Source organism: Myodes glareolus, chromosome 24, assembly GCF_982192425.1.
Source record: "Myodes glareolus chromosome 24, mMyoGla1.1, whole genome shotgun sequence".
Classification (NCBI taxonomy): Eukaryota; Metazoa; Chordata; class Mammalia; order Rodentia; family Cricetidae; genus Myodes; species Myodes glareolus.
The window spans coordinates 10,762,255-10,783,840 of record NC_142049.1 but is presented as its reverse complement, the minus strand read 5'-3'; the positions used below and the strand labels follow the sequence as shown (position 1 = coordinate 10,783,840).

At 36.6% G+C, this 21,586-nt stretch overlaps 1 protein-coding gene across 5 annotated transcripts in view; it reads right to left on the bottom strand.

Annotated features, from left to right (window-relative positions):
* The window catches only part of Grm5 (glutamate metabotropic receptor 5), a 427,251-nt gene extending 405,879 nt beyond the window's left edge, over positions 1-21,372 (bottom strand). For 2 of the 5 annotated variants that reach the window (XM_048435229.3, XM_085683037.2), the window contains exons 1-3: positions 19,067-19,272; positions 10,012-10,161; positions 3,430-4,286 (exon numbers count right to left, since the gene is read on the bottom strand). In XM_048435229.3, the coding sequence (XP_048291186.2) occupies positions 3,430-4,087 (658 nt within the window). In that variant the 5' untranslated portion in view covers positions 4,088-4,286; positions 10,012-10,161; positions 19,067-19,272. Of the gene's footprint in view, positions 1-3,429; positions 4,287-10,011; positions 10,162-19,066; positions 19,273-21,213 lie in introns of those variants that run through there. The other 3 variants (XM_048435228.3, XM_048435231.3, XM_048435230.3) reach the window with 3 other exon arrangements.
* Between the last annotated feature and the right edge of the window lie 214 nt (positions 21,373-21,586).

Genomic DNA, 21,586 nt, shown 5'->3' with positions numbered 1-21,586 from the left:
ATCACTTAATAATAAAGTTGGATCCCAGGTCTCTGTGCTTCCTTTGAAAGGACAGATAGCATGGATTTTCTAGAAGGAGTGTCTTGGGATAGTTTTCAAAGGATTAGTGGATACAGTGCTGTCATGTTTAAGCATGGGGTAAATTTGAAGACAAAGCACTTTAGAAAAATAGTTTATGTTTTTGTAAATGATAGAACACATAAAAACATCAGGAAATTTTTGTACTTTTCAAGAAGAGAACAGTCAACTGAGCAAAAGACGACAGTTTGTTAAAATGTTAAAATAAATGTAGAAGTCTAGAGACCAATTGATCTGAAACTGCAGGAAATTATGCCAAAATAGTGAGAGACAGAGATAGAGGTGCATACAGAGATCCTGAGTCCTCAACCTGAGGTTCATGGGCCTCACCTAAGACCATTAGAGAACATGATTGTTTACATTATGATTCATAACTAGAAAAATTGCAGTTATGAAGTAGCAATGATAATATTTTTATGTTTTGACATCATCACAATATAAGTAATTAAATTAAAGGGTCCCAACATTGGGAAGGTTGAGAAGCATGCATAGATGGATAATAGGTAAACAGATAGGGAGACAGGTAAGTATACTGACAGAAGAGAGCAAGAACCGGCAGTTTCATTTAAGAAAAATCTCAAAGAAACTTTATGAAGGGCCAGGTAATAGAACAAGAGACATCATATTGGAAAGTTTCCACACAATCCAATACACCTGAATCTCATTTGACTCAATGATTTTCTGACTGGATTCCAGTTTTGCTTTGTGAACATCTATACCACCTCACTACTACATGGACAAACAAAAAGTCCTCATGACTCCTTTGCCCACTATCCAAATTCTTGTTTGTAAGCAAATTTTTTGAAATCATCAGAAAAATCTACAACATTAATTTTTAATATGTGAACATTCAAACCTGGATCTCCAAAGTCCTGTTTGTATTATACTACATTTTGCATGTATTTCTTAACACAGTTTCTATTGCTTTATTTTTCCCTCAAACAAAATACTTTATACTAATTACTATACATTAGGCAATTTGTGTATCATAGAACATTGAATGAGTGCATGCTAATTCATCTATGAAAATAAATCTTTTCATTCTGTCATATTCCCTATTGACTTAAATTTCCTCACAGAATAAGATTTTTTTCAGTTTTGCTTTTTACACTTAGCTATTATATAAAAATATAGACAAATGATTCATACATACAGAATCCCAAATATGAAGAGCCATACCTTGCTTTTCATTTAAAGTTGCCCTAGCACTGATTACTCTTCCTCATTAACAAACAAAGTATGCCATTCACTTTAATAGGTGTATAATAGTGGGTTGTGTGAAGACATCATCATGTACCTTAGTAAATTACTTATTGAGCACTGGTGCCAATTTAGACTAAAACAAGAATTGATGTTTGTAAAACACAAATGTAAAGATTAGTTTCTCTGGAAGCAGATCTTAACTTAGCCACTCCTTCTTGGTGTGCAAACCTTACACTTCTGAAGACTGAAGTGAGCTCCATCTTCTACTTTATCATGTCTTTGACTGAAAACCATTACTTTCTGTGTTTGTGTCTCATTTTAAGCAAGTATTAGTATTCTCTCTGTTAAAATTAGAACATCAGATTCTCCACTAGACTTCCCACATGACAGAAAAGTTGGTGTGACCATTTATCAATGTACTTTAGAGGCATTCCTTCTTGCTTTCTGCCACTTTGAGTTATGGTTACATGAGTATCTGTGTGTGCCTCATCCTCTTTGCTGAAATGAAAATTCATAGAAGATTTTGATACACAGAACTATCAAGAGGACTTGCATATATTTGCTTTTAACAAGTATGTGATCTATGAACGTATACCCAAAGCATTAGACCACTGGATTCTCTTAAATTATAAAGGTATAGAGAAATTTAAGTAAGTTAAGTGCTATAGTTCTGGCTCTAAATTTACTATTAGGTATATATTTATTAATTATTCAAGCTCATTGAAGATTTTGAATCTTAAAATTGGCGTAAAATATATGGACACTCTGTGTCACTGGATTGTTGTGAGAATCAAGTAAAACAGAGGGTTTTTTTTTTACATGAAAAATCTCAGCATAAGATGGAGGCAAAAGAAAAGGTTATTATGTGCCTTGATGGAACATTGCTTAGTGAATATTTGCAATAAGAGAGACTCTGAGTTTGGTGTTTATCACAAGCTCCAAAGAAAAAGGAAAATATTTTTTCTATGAAAATGAAAAACCAAAGAAATTTTAGCCTATACATTGTATTACTCAGAATTGCCACACACCAATGATTCCAAATAAACTATCAATTTACAAATGAAAACTTTCAAAGTTAGAGAAATGTCAATTAATCTGGAAGCATGTTTTACATTTGTACTATGCTAAATATTATGAAGTGTATGGTATTATGCTACTCGATAGCAAGAAGTTTGTTATATCTGAATTAGTTAAACTGTCTAAAACTCTGAATAAACTCCCCAAAATAAATTCACTAATTTCCCAATAGATTACCACCACATCTTGCAATATTGTTTGTGTTCCACTGATACATTGTCAAAGATTTTTAAGTTTTCTGTCTTCTAAGTGTTTCATGATTTTTAAGAAGAATTTGCTGCTTTCTCCAGTATGCATTTATGCTTAATATGTGCACTTTGTTGCCCTAGGAAAACAATTACAATAATACTTAGATCCTTAGTCCTATAGGTCAAAACAAACATCAACAACCTTAAACAAGCAGATTGAAAAGTTGCATATGCACATTCACTATTGACAATAAAAATAATTTATGTTAACTTATAAATTGTGCTTCAGATGTTCCCTTATTACTCTATTTTCAAAACAACAAAGCAATAAATTTCAAAAACAATATGCATTGTATCGAAAATTATAGTTCCCAAATATATTCTACACAAGTATAAAACTAATTCATTCTTCTTATTATTATTTATTTAGCTAAGCATTCTATATAACTAATAATTTAAAGTTTACACTGTTTGACAATTCTTCATAACAGCATGCTAAGCTACATTCCTTACTGGGTATCTTTCTGTCTACTTCACTTCGACTATAAAAACAAGAGAAAGGAATGAGAATGTTAAATATGTGAGATACTAACTGAAGAGCCAGAAAAATGAAAAAAAAAACTTTAGAAATAATCGTCATCATAGCAGAATTTGAAATAGTACAATCCATATTGAAAAACATATCTTGCTCTTTAACAAGTGATAGACATATAAATGGTTATGTTAGTGTAAATACATGATCTTTTTATCATACTGGTGATGTTGAGGCATCTCAAAATACCTATACTGGTAAATATTTTAAGCATGCAAAAACTGATAATTTAACTGAGAGGCATTCCAAAGTATTGTGGCCTATTTAATGTGTATAGAGGAAATCACGTACCTTCTGTGTGCACAGCTGAGACATAGGTCCAGTTATATCTCTTCACTATGTCCACCATGGCTCGCGCCTGCTGGGCATCTGAAGGTACGACCCTCATGAAATACTTGAATAGAGTCTTGTCACTCAGATCCATGCTGGTTGCAGAGTATGCAATCTGAGGTATGTTGAAAAGCTGGAGCAAATTCTGGACTTGTATGGCCACAGAACTGGAGCCAGGTCCAATGACTCCCACTATGGGTTTCTTGGAGCGGAAAGAAGAAGAGCCATCCACACAGCGTACCAAACCCTCTTCCTCTTCTGAAGATATGAGTGAATCCCTTATAAACTCAATGCTTTGCTCCAGGGCCACAGCTGAATGCCAGCAGGAATCTCTTATCTCACAGCCAAGTGTGATGTTGGGCAAGAGATTGGGGTCTGAATTGATCCTTTCCAGGGTATGCAGCATGGCCTCCACTCTCTGAATGCCATACTGCTCACGGACTGCACCACATTTCCTCTCATGAACTTTGTCCACAGTTGGTTGGTGGTGGACAGAGAAGAGAGCTCCAATAATGATGTCTCCTGGCATGTGAGCCACCACCCTCCTCTCGCTGGACTGTGCACTCCCTCTGACATCTTCTTTCAAAAGTAGGACTGACAGAATCAACAGAAGGACCATTTTAGGGAAGGAATTCAAGCTAATAAAGACATCATGGTGGAAGAAATTCAGATTTCCAATAGGTGTAATCAAATGACACCCTGTGTTGAGCGGTACATTGATGGAATCCAGCAGCAATTTAGATATATACTCTAAAAAGTAACAGGGTCCCCAGGTAGCGTCTAGTTAAATGCATCCATATGACCATGATCTTCATTACCTGAATAAAAATGATGAGAAACATGAGTTTTAGCAGGATAAATACTAGTCCAGGTACACTCTGAACATCCATATTAATGGAAAAACAGAGGAATTTGATATTACAGATCAAAAAACTAGAACTGAAAAATGTGGGGATTTGGGGTGTGTGTGTGTGTGTGTGTGTGTGTGTGTGTGTGTGTGTGTGTTTTGTTTTGTCTCTGTGTCAGTTTCTTGGTCTTGACATCTTTCCCTTAACACTTTCCTTTTGTTCGTATGGAATACAGAAAAACAAATGGGATATACAGCAGGCTGACCTGTGAAAAATGGCATCTTATTATTCAAACTACTCTATGAACTAAATATCCTGGAAACACTGCTCCTTAAATACTTTTGAAGATTGGTGAGTGGTCTCTGGGTTGTATGATTATATCCAGTTTTGATTTTTATTTTAACATGAATCAGATTTTAGATCTTTCCAAATCTCACTACTAAACATTTGCTAACTATTCATTTGTAAAAGTAGTGTTCATTAGAGGTTTTAGATTTGACTCAGTGGTAGAGTGCTTGAGTAGTAGTCTACACAGTCCCTGAATTCCATCCCTATCATCCCCACAGCCAACAAACAAAACATTAAAATCATGTATATTTCCTGCCTTGATACAGTGTGAAGTATATTGAATAAAGAGTCTGTGACATACAAGCATTGTGTACATTTAATATGTAATATATATCAAGGAAAAGTAAGGAGAAGGTTTGAACATTACAAAGCAAAGTTTTATAATCAAGCAGGAATAACAGGCACTCAAGTTTAGGGGAAAATAATTTACAAATTCCGATATTAAGAATTATTAGTAACATTCTTAACGTCACAGAACAAAAAGTATCCAATTAAATAAATTTTGATAATATGTGCTAGACTGGCCTTAAGATCATCAACAAAAAATATAAGATTTTCAAATATTTAAATTGACCAGGGTTATATGTATTCCCAACAGAATCTCTTTGGTTACTGAGGTTCAGACAAAATTCTGTGCTTAGATGGTGAAGACAGATAATTCTCTGACATTCTGCATCGTACTCCAGAGACTTTACAAAGCTATTTTGGAGTCTTACACTAAAATTTATAATAGCCAGTCCAATATCCCTGGTCTAGAAATAAAAATAAAAAATTACTGTGCTGTGGCTCAACTCTCCGTCCAAGAAGAAACCTTCGTGTTGCCATGACCACAGTAAATTAAAAATTCATCCCAATTTCCAACAGCACATTATACACTAATGTGAAAAAATATAAATTAATGGTTGTTTTAGTTTCATTGGATTATGTATGTATTCAGTTTACCTTGGATGATACCATCACTACCAACCAGAATCTTAAATTATATTAAAATAATTAATACCCAAGGACTACCTTTTCAACATAAGTGATATGCCTTTAAGAATTTAGGCAATTATCTTTCCTCTTTTAGAATAATGATGGTCTTAAACTTTATCAGATTTTCAAAAACTCCAGTTTGTACACATAATGAATATAACTTGAATTACATTTCTATCTACACCTACTTTCATTACATTTTTTCCCTAAAATGTTTCCAAAGCAACAGAGAAGGAACCTTTTAAATAGTATCAAACACTAAAATTAAGTTTTCACTGATAACTACCTGTTACAGAATAATGAGATATTTATACAAATGTATGTGTCTCATTTACATCGCATTTTTTTAGACCAAAGTAAAGGGAACAAAAATTTTAGTAAATTTTTTCATTATGAAATTGCTCAAACGCTCTCAAGATATCTGTTCAGACTGAGAAATTAGCAAGAGTGGGGTGCATGATGAAAAATTCTCAAAGAATTATGTTTAAAAAATGAATATAAGGCTAGAAATAACCTATCAACAATATGAAAGTGAGCATTCAATCCAATGTTAGAGAGTTGGTTTAGCAAAGTCATATATAACGAGATGTGGTATACATATTTAAGTATTACTGCCACCATTTTATATATCAAGTTAATTTTATAACATTTTCAAGCAATATCTAACTATTAGGTGGGAGACATGTGAAAATGTTGTGCAGTGATGCACATTGCCTTTTTTGAAGCACTTATTACACCCAAACACTGACTTGTATGTATTATTGCTACACCTCTCTTACAATTGAATGTTTAAAATATTTAATGGTATATATTCTCCTGATACCCACAGACTTACTTTACTAGTCAAGACCCCAAGCAATGACATCCATGGACACTTAATGAATACAAAGAAAGTTAACAAGAGAAAAGAAAGGAAGATGTTTATGTAGAAAGACGGCTAGGACCTAAAGACCGAGAGAGATGGAATCGTGGCATTAGCTTGTCAGGCTAACGAAGAGGCAGACTATGTTGAATCTCTTAGAGTTTAATGTGGATTGCCACTAAATGCCATTCTGAAGTTGTAAGAAAATAACAGGCAAAATTTAAGTTTAGGAACATTCGGCTAGCAGGTTATTCAGGATAACAGATCCTAGAAGTCTGATTAGAAGACTCTGGTAATCTAGGTAGAATAACAGAGGCTCAGTCATGACTGATAACAGAAAAGATAGAAATAAGTAGACACAGTTTATATAACTTCCAAGAAGAGTCCTCTGAGTGTGCTGATGAATTAGATAGGAGTAGAAATAGAAGAAGGTGGACCGGCTCCTGCAATCCTGCCTATGAAATTACCTTATTTTGAAACAGTTAATATAAATGAAGTAGGCAGATAAGTGAGCCGGAGTAGCAGAAGAAAAATAATTATTTTCTTCTGAATATTTTAAATTTGAGGCACTTTTGATGTGTTCAGGAACATATGTCAAATCAAAAAGGGATGTGAGACTTAGAAGAGAATTTTAGTTTGAGACATAAATGCAGAGCAGCCAGTATATAACATCTGGAATGCATGAACCCATCTGAAGAGCAAATATAAGCCTATCAAAAGTGGAGCTAAGAAGTGCTCCCCCTAAGACCAGATTTCAGGGGGAAAGAAGCAATGAGAGGAAACAACCTACAGAGCAGAGTGAGAGACAGAAAAGAGCAAGTGATATCAAGGAACAGAGGATGGTTACAGTACTATGTATCCAGGGGCGTATCAAAGGCTCAGCAGTATATATTCAGAGGCATATCCAAGGCTCAGCACTATATATCCACAGAAATATCCAGGTATACTACATTGCACAAGAAAAATATCAGGCTTTATTGAAAATATATCTATATTTTCAATATAAATTTTTTCAATATAAATAAAATTTTACATTTTGATAATATTTGATTCAGTTTTATCTTATGTATGTGTGTACGTTGCTGATTATATCAACAAACCTTATTTAAAAGTCTAAGATATTTTTGTAAAAACTCTTTCATTTCCTCTATTTCACCAATATATTTTATATATGAGTTTGATAAGTTTTTGGGATCCTAGTCTGGTTGGATGCTCACCTTCCTAGACCTGGAGGGAGAGGGGAGGAACTTGAACTTCCCACAGGGCAGGAAACCCTGACTGCTCTTAGGACTGGAGAGGGAGGAGGAGAGGGAGTGGGGGGAGGAGGAGAGGGAGTGGGGGGAATGGGAGGGTATGGAGAGGAGGGGAGGAAGTGGAAATTTTTATAAACAAATAAATAAATAAATTTGAAAAAAGGGAAAATTAAAAAAAAACTAGCCCATAACTTCTAAATGGTAAAGAACAATTGTTTATTTCTGCCTGTTCTAAAATATACTTTCTTAATCATCTTTTGTGGCCTTATTACCCATTCTTGTAAAAGCTATACTAACAAAGACCATGAAAATGAGAGGGATCATGCAGATACATCTTAAATCTTCTAATGTTGGAAAAACTCTTAGAATTGTTTGTAATTTAAAGAGTGAAGAGTCCTCCAGTGGGTGGGTGCGGTGATGATTCAGTAAAGACAAGCAATAGATGTGGATAAAGTATTGTGACTACTACAAGGAAATGCATACACACATGTGGTGTGCGTATTGTCTGAATTAGACTTACCTAGAGTCATCTGAAGGAATCTTTACTGAGGGGTTACCTATATTAGAGTACCCTATGTCCACATTTTCAAAGGATTGTCTGATTAATAATTGGTGTGAGTGATACCATCTTTAGGCAGATGGTCAAGGTCAGTTTGAGAAAACTAGTTAAGTATAAGCCAGGAAAATAGTCATAGGACATGCTAGCAAGTTGAATTCTTCCATAGTTGCTCATTCCAGGTTACTTCCTCAAGTTCTTTCCTTGATTCCATTCAATGATGGATTATGGTCTGGAAGTGTGTGCCAAATAGATGCTTTACCTCTAAATAGATCTTGGTCTTAGTTTCCATCACAGCAGCAGAAGTGGCATATCCATTTTATGATGCCAAATGCATAGAAATTATGGTTAAGATAAGTTACTGGAGATAACGGGTGGCTGTGTAGGTAAAAATCTCCTTTATTTGCAAGCATAAGGACTTACATTCAGTCTCTAGTGCTCATAAAAATCTAGGCAGGGACACTCATGTGCCTGAAACTTCAGGAGGACAGATACAGGAAGATTTCTGGGATACAAGCTGAGCTTCAGAGCCAGTGAGAGATCTTTTCTCAAGAGAATGAGGATAGGACACCTGATGGCCTTCTCTGGCCTCCATTCTGGGCCCGTACCTGCATACATGGTTAGAACCCCTCCCCCGATATAAATATATATAGATACTTGGAAAGAAATGTATTACAGTTCAGCTTATAAGGCTTCACAAAAAGATTATCCTTTATGCTAGCAAAATACTACAAACTAATAGTGGGTAAATTGCAAATAGACAAGTAGACATATATCAGTATCACTTATTTGGCCAAAAACTAGTTACTGAGTGGTTTACTTCAGACCAAACATTCTGCTATATCCTGAGAGCTCCGTTTTTGTATAGAGTAAGTTCATGATCTTGTGGCCTCCACCAAGCTAACAGAAAAAAAGAGTTGTTAATGATAAACAAGATAAATTGGTGAAAATCTTTATGCTACAGAGTATTGAACCCAAAAGAAGCATAAAAGTACAGGACAGTAGAATCAGACATGAAGTGACAAGAGTGATAATGTTAAATAAATGCTTCCAATAATATAAATTTATAAGGCAATATTCAAATAATATGTAATTAAGCAAATGATTCATCAGGAAAACATCTAGGAAAAGTACATCGCAGATAAATAAGGATTAAAGCAAATATCAAGTTTCAGAGACAGAATTTTGTTTAGTGTCTTAGAGAATACTAAAGAACCGTTGCACCTGCTGTGAACTGGGAGAGAAGCAGAGGCCAGTCTGTGAGGTTCTGTGAGCATGGTAAGCCTGTTTAGACTTCAAAATGCTGTGGTTTTAACATTGTATGGGAATGCTTTTCTGAAATGGTTCTCAACAAAGAAGGGTTAGACTCTGCCTTACATTTGATCAAGAGAAAGACCACAAATTCAAATGATGGGGAAGCAAGGAAGAATCTATGGAACTCAATCAGATGGTAGTGGCTGGATGGTAGATACAGCATCTACAGAGATGAGGCCACAGGAGATATTCTGTGTGTATTTGGAATGTAAAATGAAAGAGTTTTCTGTCAGATGATTAAAGATGAGGAGGCAAGGAGGCTTCAGGGAGCATGAGGGAGCTGAGGATTTCAGCCTGGGCACCTGCAGCTTACTTTCTTCATTGAGTTGAACAAGCACAGCCAGCACATTTGGTGGATACAAAAGAGACTGTGCTTTATATACTTACTCAAATTCATGAATATATGCAGATAAAGAAGCTGGATATACAAGGCTAAGTTTCTCAAGAGAGGTCTGAATTGTTGATAAAAAAAAAAATCTGGGAGGCATCAGTATATGGATGTCCTTTTTTGTAAACCAAGAGTCTGGATGAAATCACCTAAGAAGCAGAAAAGCAAAAAGGTAGTTACACAAGCTGCATTCCACAAAATTCCAAATATCTAAAGACAAAGACAAACTAGAAAGGAGGCTGACCAGTATTTGGATCAGAAACTTTCTCGCCTAAAGTTTGTGTTTTTGGTGTGGAGAGTTATATAACAGTGTAGTTATATAGTATTGGAAAGAAATAAAAAAAAACATGCATGATTAGGTTTTTATTAAATGTCATGAATGGGCATAAACTGAGATAACAGAGACTAATTTCTAAATTTCCAAGTTTATTGGTATGGTTAGAAATTTCTGCTGGAGTCTCTTTGGTGACTTGAACTCCCGCCTACGCAAATTCGTCCACCTGCTCCTCCTTAGGGGTTTACTAATCAAGTTAAATCTGTTCTTGTCTACTTTGTTCCAATGGCTTTGTTCACACGGGTTGTGTCCTTTTATTTGATTTGTTAGAATGACGTTTGTCACAGAGTTGAGAGTATAGGCTTAGAATCCAGGAGAGTCAAGTGTGAATCTTGAAATATTCTTGGTTGCCTGTGGACCTTTGGCCAGCTGGTGTTAATAAGACTTATACTCTTATTAACAGTGGCATAAGATAATTACCCATACCCATATGTTCTAAGAAAGATTGAATGAAATATTTTAAAATACTTCCTTTCCAAAATCTAAGATCTCCTGCCTCAATGTACTTCCCTTGGCCTCTGAGCACATGTGGAAAACCCTTTTATCATATTTTTTTCTTCCCAACCACCCTTCATCCTTTTTTGTTATTTAATCCTAATCTAATGTTTTAGCTTTTTACACAACTTCGAAGTTACAACAGATTTAAAACCTATAAAGGGCTGAATATGTGATACCCAGCATAATTTGATGCAATTCTTGCATAGAATTAAATGTTTGATAAATCCTAAATGTGTAAAATATAAAATTTATTCTCTCTGTATCACCTTGTATTTGACTACCTGGCCAAGATTCCATGATAACTCTCCTCCTTACTGAGAATTACATCACAGTCATCCCCTCTGCCCTGTAGGCTTGGCCATCACAGAACCTCAAAGATGAGAGTCAGTCTGGAGAAATGAGCAGAGAACTTTGAATATTCCCCTCTTGTTTTCAACAAATTAAGTAAGACAGTATCATATAACAAGAGAGTGTCCCACATATGATTCCACACTATTGAGATCCATGGATATTAAATAATAAATACCAGCCTGGGATCAGAGAGTAACAGAAATTTAACTTTGATCATTTTATACAATATACTATTGGTATTAAGTTCTTTCCCTGATATATTTTGTTCTATGTTATACAATGCATTTAAAATGTCTTGTTATAATAAGCCTTTTGAAGATGGTGACAATGATTATAATAATATAAATGCCCAGGTGGGACAGGATATGTTGTTCAGTGGTATAACACTTGCCTGACATGAAAATCTCCTATCTAATGACAAATACTGACAAAAAATTACTTACACAGAGATAAATTTTCCCAGGTGAAAGGCACCTTGCATAGTTTTCTGACTTCAAATATTATCCAGCTGTAGAATAACTAACATTGTAAATAACTGGCATACATTTTTTGTTATGGTAGATCTGATGCTCAGAGATACATAGTTCTTTGTCCATGCTTCAAGATCAAGTTAGTAGCAGAGCCATTGTTTAGATTTTAGAATATCTGTTTCCTTGAGTGTGTAGAGATGGGAGTTGTATGTGTGAATCAATGTGTATGGGAGCCGCATCCCCATAAAGACCTCTGTGGAAGCCAGAGGCTGACAACAGACTGTCTTCCTCAATCTCTCTTCTTCATGTACTTTTATTGGGGGAAGAAAAAGGGCCCCTCTCTGAACCTGGGAATGAATTCTGATTTCTGAGACACTGACTGGATTGTAAGTCCCTGGGATCTACTTGTCTCTCACCACCAGTGCTGGAGTGACAATGTAGGAATCACTATGCTAGGCTTTTGATGTTAGCTCTAGAGTCCAATCTCAGCACATAATTCATTGTCTGTATGTGTGAAATCATCTAAGAATATCAACAAGTAAATCATAAAACAGTAACTGATAGTCCTCATTTCATACAAACTAAAATATATCATCTCAAAACAAGATGATGATGGTGGTGGTAGTGGTGGAGGTATGAGTATGTGTGTGTGTATGTGTGTGTGTGTGTGTGTGTGTGTGTGTGTGTGTGTGTGTTGTAGCTTCTGGTCTGTAAGGGTTATAACTTGATGAGAAAAATAAGTCCTTGCTATGGATAATGGGGAGGTATTACCTCACATAATGACCAAAAATATTTTTAAAACAGTGTAGGACTAAATTTTAATAAATTTGAAGATTTTTATCATTCAAAATGATATGGATAGTTTAATTTATACGGTGTGTTTGTTCAATACGGCAATATTGGAAGCAATCAAGTACTTTAATCCATCTTTACAATTATGAATTCATTGTCCATCATAGAAAGCAGTAGACCCATATTTAATATATAAAGATGTAATTTGTCTTAAGTAACTATGCAGTCTTATATCCTATATGAATAAAGAAAAGGAGAAAATGGTGGGTAGAATTTGTTATAAATGGCAAATGGCAATGTAATCAGACTCGTAGCTCACATTGTCTTTTATTTTCAACAATCTTCTCACTGCCCAGCCATCTTTCTGGCACAGATGTCTCTTATATAACTTAATCCTCACAAAAGCAAATCACATAGCTCAGGACGTCAACGCTAACAAGATTCCTTCTGCACGAGCCATAGCCTCATCACAAACAGGGTGTCAATATTGCATGTGCTCTGTTTGCCTTTGATACATTTTTTAAAGAAGCAACTGCGTGCGTAGATAAGAGGCACTCGGAAGTATAATGATATTGAGACCCATGCAATGTGGGAAAACTCTGATGCCATCCGTATCTGAAGCATGCATCTGTGACCTTGTAAACAAGAGAGAACAGCATCCTCTTTGTTTAGCTGAAGACAAAGAATGGGCCATATTTTAATCCTCCCAAAGCCATAAATGGCACTACAAAAAGATGAAATCTGCAATTTTATGCATTAAAATTGTGCTAGCCATAGACAGTAACTCACTAAATCATTGTAAATCATTTATTTAAACAAGTGATTTAGGAGTTCATGAAGACCTGAAACAGCCTTTTGCTACAAAGCAATAAAAGTACTAATAACACAATTCACCATTTCTAACTGGTCTCAATTTTATTATCAAGCAACGATTTTAAGCTTTAACCATTTCATAGTCCCCAGACACTTTCTAAATATTTATGCTATATCTCTAAGGACTGTAAAGAAATACTGTTCCTGCTAAAACAAAATCCAATCATAAGATGCTTAGAAATATACTTTGTATTTTTATAACTTGATCTATATTTATTTACTAACTGCTAATATTTATTGCTTATATGGAAACATTCTATTTCATGTTAGCCTTGCAAAAACTCTAGAAGGTATTATGATTACTAGCTACATTAATACATTTTGGTATGGAAATTTACAGCCAAAATGTTCTTCAGGTTTTATACCTATGAAAAATAACAGCCAGAAAAGAAACCCAACTGAATCTGATGCCCATGCTTGTTATAATCAAGTAACAATGCCCTGTGAAGGACCTCGTGGTTTGATTGTTTAGAGCTCACATATTGACAGCACACCATTCTAGAGGTTGAGCTGTCCATTAAATGTTTGCCTTACGTCCAGCCATTAGAAACTACATTAAATATGTCAAATTAGTTAATTTTGCTTACTCGAATCATTTATATCACTATGTCCTAACCACAGTGCTACCGTAACTTGTGAATATTATTGTAGCAGGATTAATGTCTTATCCATTGGAGAATATTTAACAGTATCACTGTTCTCGGTCTACTGAGCCAAAGGGCCGGTAACACAATATTTTATTTGTGAAGCCAGATATACCCCTAGACATCCCTGAATGCCCTTAGTGGGTGAGATTCGCTTCCAGTTGAAAAACAGATTCACGTGAAAGCCCTCAAAGTAATGTCCATATCATAGTAACAAAAAGTGAAGCTACGGGGAAGACATCAGGATTCATTATTCTCTGAAACTACCAATGATACAAAGGAAGTTAACACAAGTGTGCCTTCCTCACTTTGATGTGTACTTCTGTATGATCTTGTTGCCAAGGCTGGTATTTCCATTGTAGAAACACAATCTCATCAGAGATACTGTATGGTTTTCTTCTAAATTTCCTAGGCATGACTGTGAGAATCCACAGATTACAATAAAAGAATGTGTGAATAGCCTAGGATACATTTACAGTTTCAGGGGCTGCTGCATCCTAGTTGTAGAATTCAATATAGCTTGAACAGAATAGTAAATGCTATTTTATATAGTATTTTACATATGTTAAATTGAAAATCATATTTAACTTTTTCTAAAAAAGAAATTGTAATAATGTATTATTTACTAACCAATAAAGAATTAAGTTACATTAAGACATATTGGTCTTAAACTTATTTTGATTTTTATCAAATAAAATGATGGGTATTTTATAGTCATGTTGCCCACTAGTGCCACTGCAATTATAATTATTTATTTTTTTTCAAAAAAACTTAATCTGAAAAGTTTAACATCCATGACCTACACCCAAAGCTCCTGCGACAAGTAACCATTAAAGAAATCTTCTAGAGCTGACATTTTAAAATGACAGCAAATCATGTCTCCTTAAAATATGTCTTTTGCTTCTGCATCTTCTTTTTCACTTTCTTGAACAGTTTGGCTAAAAAAAGAAGATATTTGAAACTGCAATTATGTACCATTTTGATTTCTGATTATCTCCTAAAATTTGCATATCTAATTTTAAATATTCTTGAATGTTTGAGAAAAAAATATTTGCACACTCCCTGTGGACGAAGAATGTGGTGCTGACTCAGATTAGTAGAATGGAAAAAGAAACCTTCATCTATACATCCCAGTTACAAGATAACATTATGTCAAAAGCTAGAACTTGGGAGTCAAACATCCCTGGGTTTATACATCTGCTTTGTCATCGTATGAGCAGTGAAATATCAAAGAAGTTAACTAGTATCTCTTCATCATATGTAGTTTTTCACAAAGAAAAATAAAATGAAATACACTGTTGAGAAAATTAGTAACATGAGAACACAGACAGAATTTTATATCCAAAATCCCAAAGACCACAGACAGTCATAATTTTACATTTACATACTCTGCACCACATGTCAGGCAAATTACTTGGAATTTAACAACTAGTTTCTCATCATTTTAACTTCCCCAAAAATTACCAATAAGGAAACTTTGGTATTTGTTTATAAATATATATATACATATGCATATGTATGCATATGTTTGTGTGGGTATGTGTCTATACATGTATGTGTACATATTTATACATGTTTGTACCCACATCTATATGTGTGTATAAACAAATACCCCAATTTTTTCATATATATATATGAAGACTATATTAAACATATATATGATTTAATTCTGTTTCTAAATTCACATAAGTACTCAAAAAAAAAAAAAGATGAGATCTACATCCAAGCAGTCTTTTGCAGATTCTTCTTTACCAAAATACACTGCAAGCCTCAACACACTGGGAACCACCATGAAAGGTCCTCCAAAAATAGATGACCTGCAGACTGATTTTATGAAAAAAGGGTTTATTTCATAATATCCCCCCCATGGAAGTGTGTATGTTTTGTTGGGGATGGTTTGCTGGTACCCTTTTTCATATTTTGACAATGAAAGAAAAACTTCAGTTCCAAAACAACAACAAACAAAAACAGTATTTTGTATAACTTTTTGGTGATGAACTAATATAACATATTTAATACTTGATATGATGCCTAATGTGCTAAATAAATAGTATTTAACATGGCAAGCATTAGTCTGCAAGAAAACTTTTATTGGAAGGTATATAGACAAATGCATAAATGTATTTACATATGTGTGTATGTGTATCTGTGGGTGTATTTCAAATAACATCATTAGCATTAAAACATGTATTCATTTCTCTTCTGCATTAATTTTGAAGCAATGAAAACAACCCTATGATATTTCATTTTATTAAAATACTTTTATTTTAATGAGACATGGGAATACTAAAAAGGTACTATTTGATTATAAACAGTTGAAAATTCAAAATTAGAATGTTCTTTTCTCAGTTGTATGAATATGAAAATAGGAACAAACACTGCTTTTTTGGATATATCAATCACATGTGTTCTCATCTCAATTACTAACAGAAACACAGCTGCCCTAGGATTAGGATTAATATTTCCAAACACATAACGTCAAATCAAAGAAACTTTTGCTTCTATATAATGCAGAGTCAAGATCCCAGGATCCCAAGCAAATCTACTTCACCTTAACAAGCCACATATACTGACATACATACTACATACATACATACATATGTGCGTGTGCATATATATATATATATATCAAGAGTTCTCATTTTTTCACAAAGTTGGATTAAGTTGAATGTATTTAAGTAATATAAAGAGAAATTATATAAAAATAAAAGTTTAATTCCATGTGTTAATCCATCAATTAGCAAACCTTGGATAAAACATACCTACATATTTTATTCAAATAATACAATTAATTTCATTTTTACAATTTATTTAATGTCATAATTTAAACTTATAGTGTTGTCTTCTCTTTATTAGAATTTGATTTTTCTTTTGGTTTTTGTTACAAGTCTTCACGTAACTTGATACATAACTAAGGATGACTTGGAAGTCTTGTCCCTACTGCTTCCACCTCTCAAATACTGGGATTATACTTATGTGTCACCACTGCAAGATTTAATTTAGTTTATAACTTCAAACCAGTTCCCACCACTCTTCAGAAAGAGAAAATAATAAAATACCCATAAAAATGTAGAATGCATTCTGAATAAAAGAAGAATCATTAAAGACATTTACTCACAAATGTAAAGATGTATAGGGAAGTCAACTGATCTAGCAGGAAACATGACAAAGTAGCTCAGAAGAAATCAAAGTAGTATTTCATTACTCACTATTCCAAAATTGTCAATAATTTTGATCTGAGCATATATCTATGGCTGAATTTTTCAGGGTAACCTGTTTATATTTACACATAGCCATAATGTGTAGTAAAAAATGATGGTAAAGCTCCATGTCTAGTTTTGATAATAAGTGAAGATTTTAGCAAATATATGGACTGTTCAAATATCATGCTTCTCCAAATAATCTCACAAGAGTCTACAAGAATCATTGAAAGGTTTTTTTCTCCTTTTTTTTAAAAAAAAAATATATTTTCTCTCTTTTTGAACATATAACACACAGAATAAACATTGCTATGCAATATTACAATGCTCTAGGGGATTCAGTTAAAATACATCGATTTCACATTTACTCATAAAATGTAAATAGCCAGGAAAAGCTATTTTCTAAGGAGTGGTTGCTCAGCAAGTGTTCAGAGCAGCCTATGGAGTGTGTCCGGACCTGTCCAAGGTGCTGAAAGGGTTTCTAGGAAAAGGCTGCAGACTTGTTGGCATGCATGTCATTAACCTAGTGAGTTTGAGACCCAATGATTTTAGTTCTAAACCAGTGATCCCTCAAAATGGAAACTCGACTACACAAATGACAAAAATATCCACAGCTGACAATTCAATATGCAATTACATGGAAGTAACAGAGAAATTAAAGGAGAAAATTCCCTGCACTCTGTAAGGCAAGAGCACAAACCATACACAAGAAAGATGACACACCTAAGCCCTCTGAAAATCACAATAAAGAGTCAAATAACTCAGAACAAATCCTCATCAGAGGAAGGAGATGAACTTGGAGCTAGGCATGCTCTTGGGGCTGCTCTAGACAGACAACCTGCTGCTAGCTCTAGGAAAACTGGTGATTATTAGCCCACTCCTTAAGCAACTCAAACAATAGAACACAAGGTTCGGAATGGGAATGAGAATGGAAAGGAAAGGAAAAGATGAATCCACTTTTAATCTGACCAATACCAATTTCTTATGAAGATATAAATTGGTGCCCAGTACTCCTGGCTTGCCTGGATACTTGAACTGGTTCAGTTGAAGCAATACCAGGGTTCTGACTAAATAAAGACAAACATCTGTGATCCCCTCCTTAAGTCTGTTTTCCAACTTCATGTGCTCTAGAGAGAAATGAGAACAACCACAAATTGCAAAACTAGGTGGAGAGAACCCTCTAGGCTGGCAGTCACTTCCCACTGAGAAGTCCAATGTGTGGGTTAGACTAAGAACACCGGCTAGTATTTGCCTTGGTAGGACTGTCCTGGTTTGTTGTCATTTAGTCCCTGTAGTCTACATTCCCTCCTCTGAACACTGCTCTGCTGCCCGGGCATAGCTTTGTGTCTGGAACGAAAGAGAAGCTCCATCCAAAGGAAAAGAAAGCGCATGGGGGCTTAAAGTGACATTCAGAGAGAGGCAAGGAAGCCCAAGATGTGATTTCAGCACCTCCCGCCGTTCCCCCTCTCCCTACCTCAAGCAAAGCGGCTGCTGGAGGAGAACCCAGTCTATCCATAAGTGTTTCTCCTTCCTTCCTTTCTCTACCTTTGCTTTCTCAGTTTTTAGTCCTCTGATGGCTTGGTTAAGTCAGTCTGCATTCTAAATCATTTTCCTGTTGTCTCAAAACTCAGGCATAGGGATCCAAAGGCATGCATAATCTTTATCTCAGCCCATGCATCTCTCCCCAGCATTACCCTCCTGCTCGCGCCTTTTCTACCAACAGGTTTAATTAATGATAGCCTCCCATAAAAGAAGCAGTTGTGAACCTCCTCAGCTCCGGTCACCCTCCCTCCACCTGCATCCCCTCCTCCAAAACACACTGTGAGCAGCTCAGCATCCTAAATCCTTCTCAGGTCTGGGGATACCTGGGCACACAGACATAGCAAGCTTACCCCCTGTTGGCCCCGGCCCCGCAGCAGGCAGTGAGGTGGTGTCTAGCTAGCCCCCCGGAGTAAAGTTGAGCAGCTGGGATCATCGGGGTTGAGCCAGGTTTCTGAGTCCCGGGCTTTCCCCCATCCCAAGATGATCTCAGGCTCATCCCCTGTGCTCAGAACAGCCGAGCTGAGGGCGGTGTGTGCAGCAATCTTCCCCTCTACCAAGAAAGGGGGGAAGGGGAGCAGGGGAGAGAGCGGAGGAGGGAGGGGTGGTAGTTAGTATTTATAGAGGAAAGACTTCTCTGCGCAACTTTTTGGTGCCACCAAGTGGCACAGTGAGTTCCTTTAGGAACACAGACTACTGGGCAGATCAGGGTGGGTAGACTAGTTCCAAGGCCAGATACTCATGCTGGTGGGAGAACTGGAGGCACCCGGAGAGCGGTTTGTGAATACTCACCTTGCAGGATTTGCAATGCAAATCTCCGAATTCTAAAATTTAATCTCTATTCAGGGAGGAGGGATGGACAGGTCTTCTTCAGTCAGTTAAAGAGGCATTAAGACATGGTAGGTGCTAGCTGGCCCCTGGGAGTATAGATAAGTATGTCCTAGGACAAAGTTCCCTTCTCTCTTTCCTCTCTGCCTCCTCTGCTTATATTACAGAGCATTCCTGTCTCATCCCCATGCCCTCTTTTGACACACCAAATGACCAACCTTGAAATCAGGGTGTCATTTTCCTTGTCACAATCCATTCTAGATAACTTCTCAAATCCTCAGTAAAAATTAAAACTTCGTAGCATGTCACGGAAATATATTATTGAAGTGCTATTTAACAGCGCAACAAAATATACAAAACACTAAAAATGTATGGCAAGTTCTGTGCATCTGAACCTCTCCAAACAGCTCTCAGAACTCCAGAATCTTCACATGGTGACTGAATTTTTGGCTGGCCTCACCCTTTCCCACCAACCTTTCAGCATGCATCCTGGCAACAACTGTCAGAATTTTGCAACCATTTATGATACTTTGGGGTAAAACACCTTCACAATCCTTTTGTCTGTATGTCCTGACAGTCCTCCCTTCTCCCTTTGCCTGTGCAATTCTCCAATCCTATACAAACACACACTATTCCTTGAGACATCAGTGTCCCACCTGCAGTAATACTCTCTACAGTTTCCTGATGGAGAGAAGGAGTATCCAGTGCTTGATGGACTTGTTCAAGGTCACATATTTCCCTAGACAATGACCTCAGGGCTTCTCAGAGTGTGACTGAATGAACATTGATACTAAATCTGACAGCCAGAACTAGTCTTGCTATATTACCCACATAGCTCACTGAGTCTATTCAACTCCCTTTCTCTTTTCTCTTGGTCTCCACGGTCTCTGTTATCATCCTTTGTGAAAGTTCTACCAGAAAATTTAGGATAAAAAAAATTATATCTTTCTTGCACTGCTAGAAACACATAAACTTGGTTTTAAAGGTCCAGATGTGCTGATGTACCTCTTAAATGGGTCGATGATTCTAGAAAACCTCTCGTTCTTGGTACTGTAGTCATGCAAGTGTCATTTTAGAATTGTAATAGTGGTATTCAAAACCACCCATAATCTCCTTTCTTCCCTCGTTTTGGGGTGCAGCATCAGCAAGTGTTCTTATTAGCCCCCCACACATCTAATATGCTTAGCGATCTAAAATCCCCTTCTCTCGCTAAATGCATGCTTTATCATTGCACATGCACCAGCATGAGACGGGGGAGGGGGGGCTTCATTTGGCTCTTTTTTTTTTTCCCTGCCTCTGATTATTTTAGTTATTTTTCTATGGAAACAAGCCCACTGAAATCCTTCAGTTACGCAAATGAAAACAAAAAGATGTTCCGAAACCTCCCATTCAGCTATACCAGAGAAGCTCAGGCTTCTTACTCTAAATTCATGTCTAATTTACAGGGCACATGTCCTTGCAGGGTGACTTTCCTAAACTTACAGGACCTCCTAGCATCCCTGGCTCCACCTGTCCTCCACCTGCCCACTACCTGCCCTCCTGGGTCCCTTTAGTCCAAGCTCCCGCCCCTTGCTCGCTCACTCTCCATCCCTGTGCTGGGGGAGGGGCTCCGGCGGCATCCTACAGCCCTGGTAACTACAGCTGAGAGAAAGAAAAACCGCGCTGTTCTTACCAGGTGCGCGCCCTGAGCCTTGTTCCCCTGGCCAGCCGCTCCTTACAAGCTCCCTGCGCTTTCGTAGCGGCCTTGGCTGCTGCTAAAGCGCTAGTGGCTGCGATCGAAGCAGTAGTGGCAGCCAGCAGAACGGCTGCGGGCCCTCGGCGGTGGCGCTCGCTCTCTCGCGCCAGCGCCTGGAGCACGTGCTGCGCCCAGGCAGACGCAGCTGGAAGCGCAGCGCTGGACTGGCTCCTACTCCTGCAGAGTGCGGCTCGGGGCCGCTGGCTCGCCTGGGCTCTGTGAATGAGCACTGCTCCTAAAGCCTCGTGGGCTCAGGGTTCAGGCCAGGGTAGCCCTGGACTTCCTCTCTAGCTCATTCCCACCCAGAGAT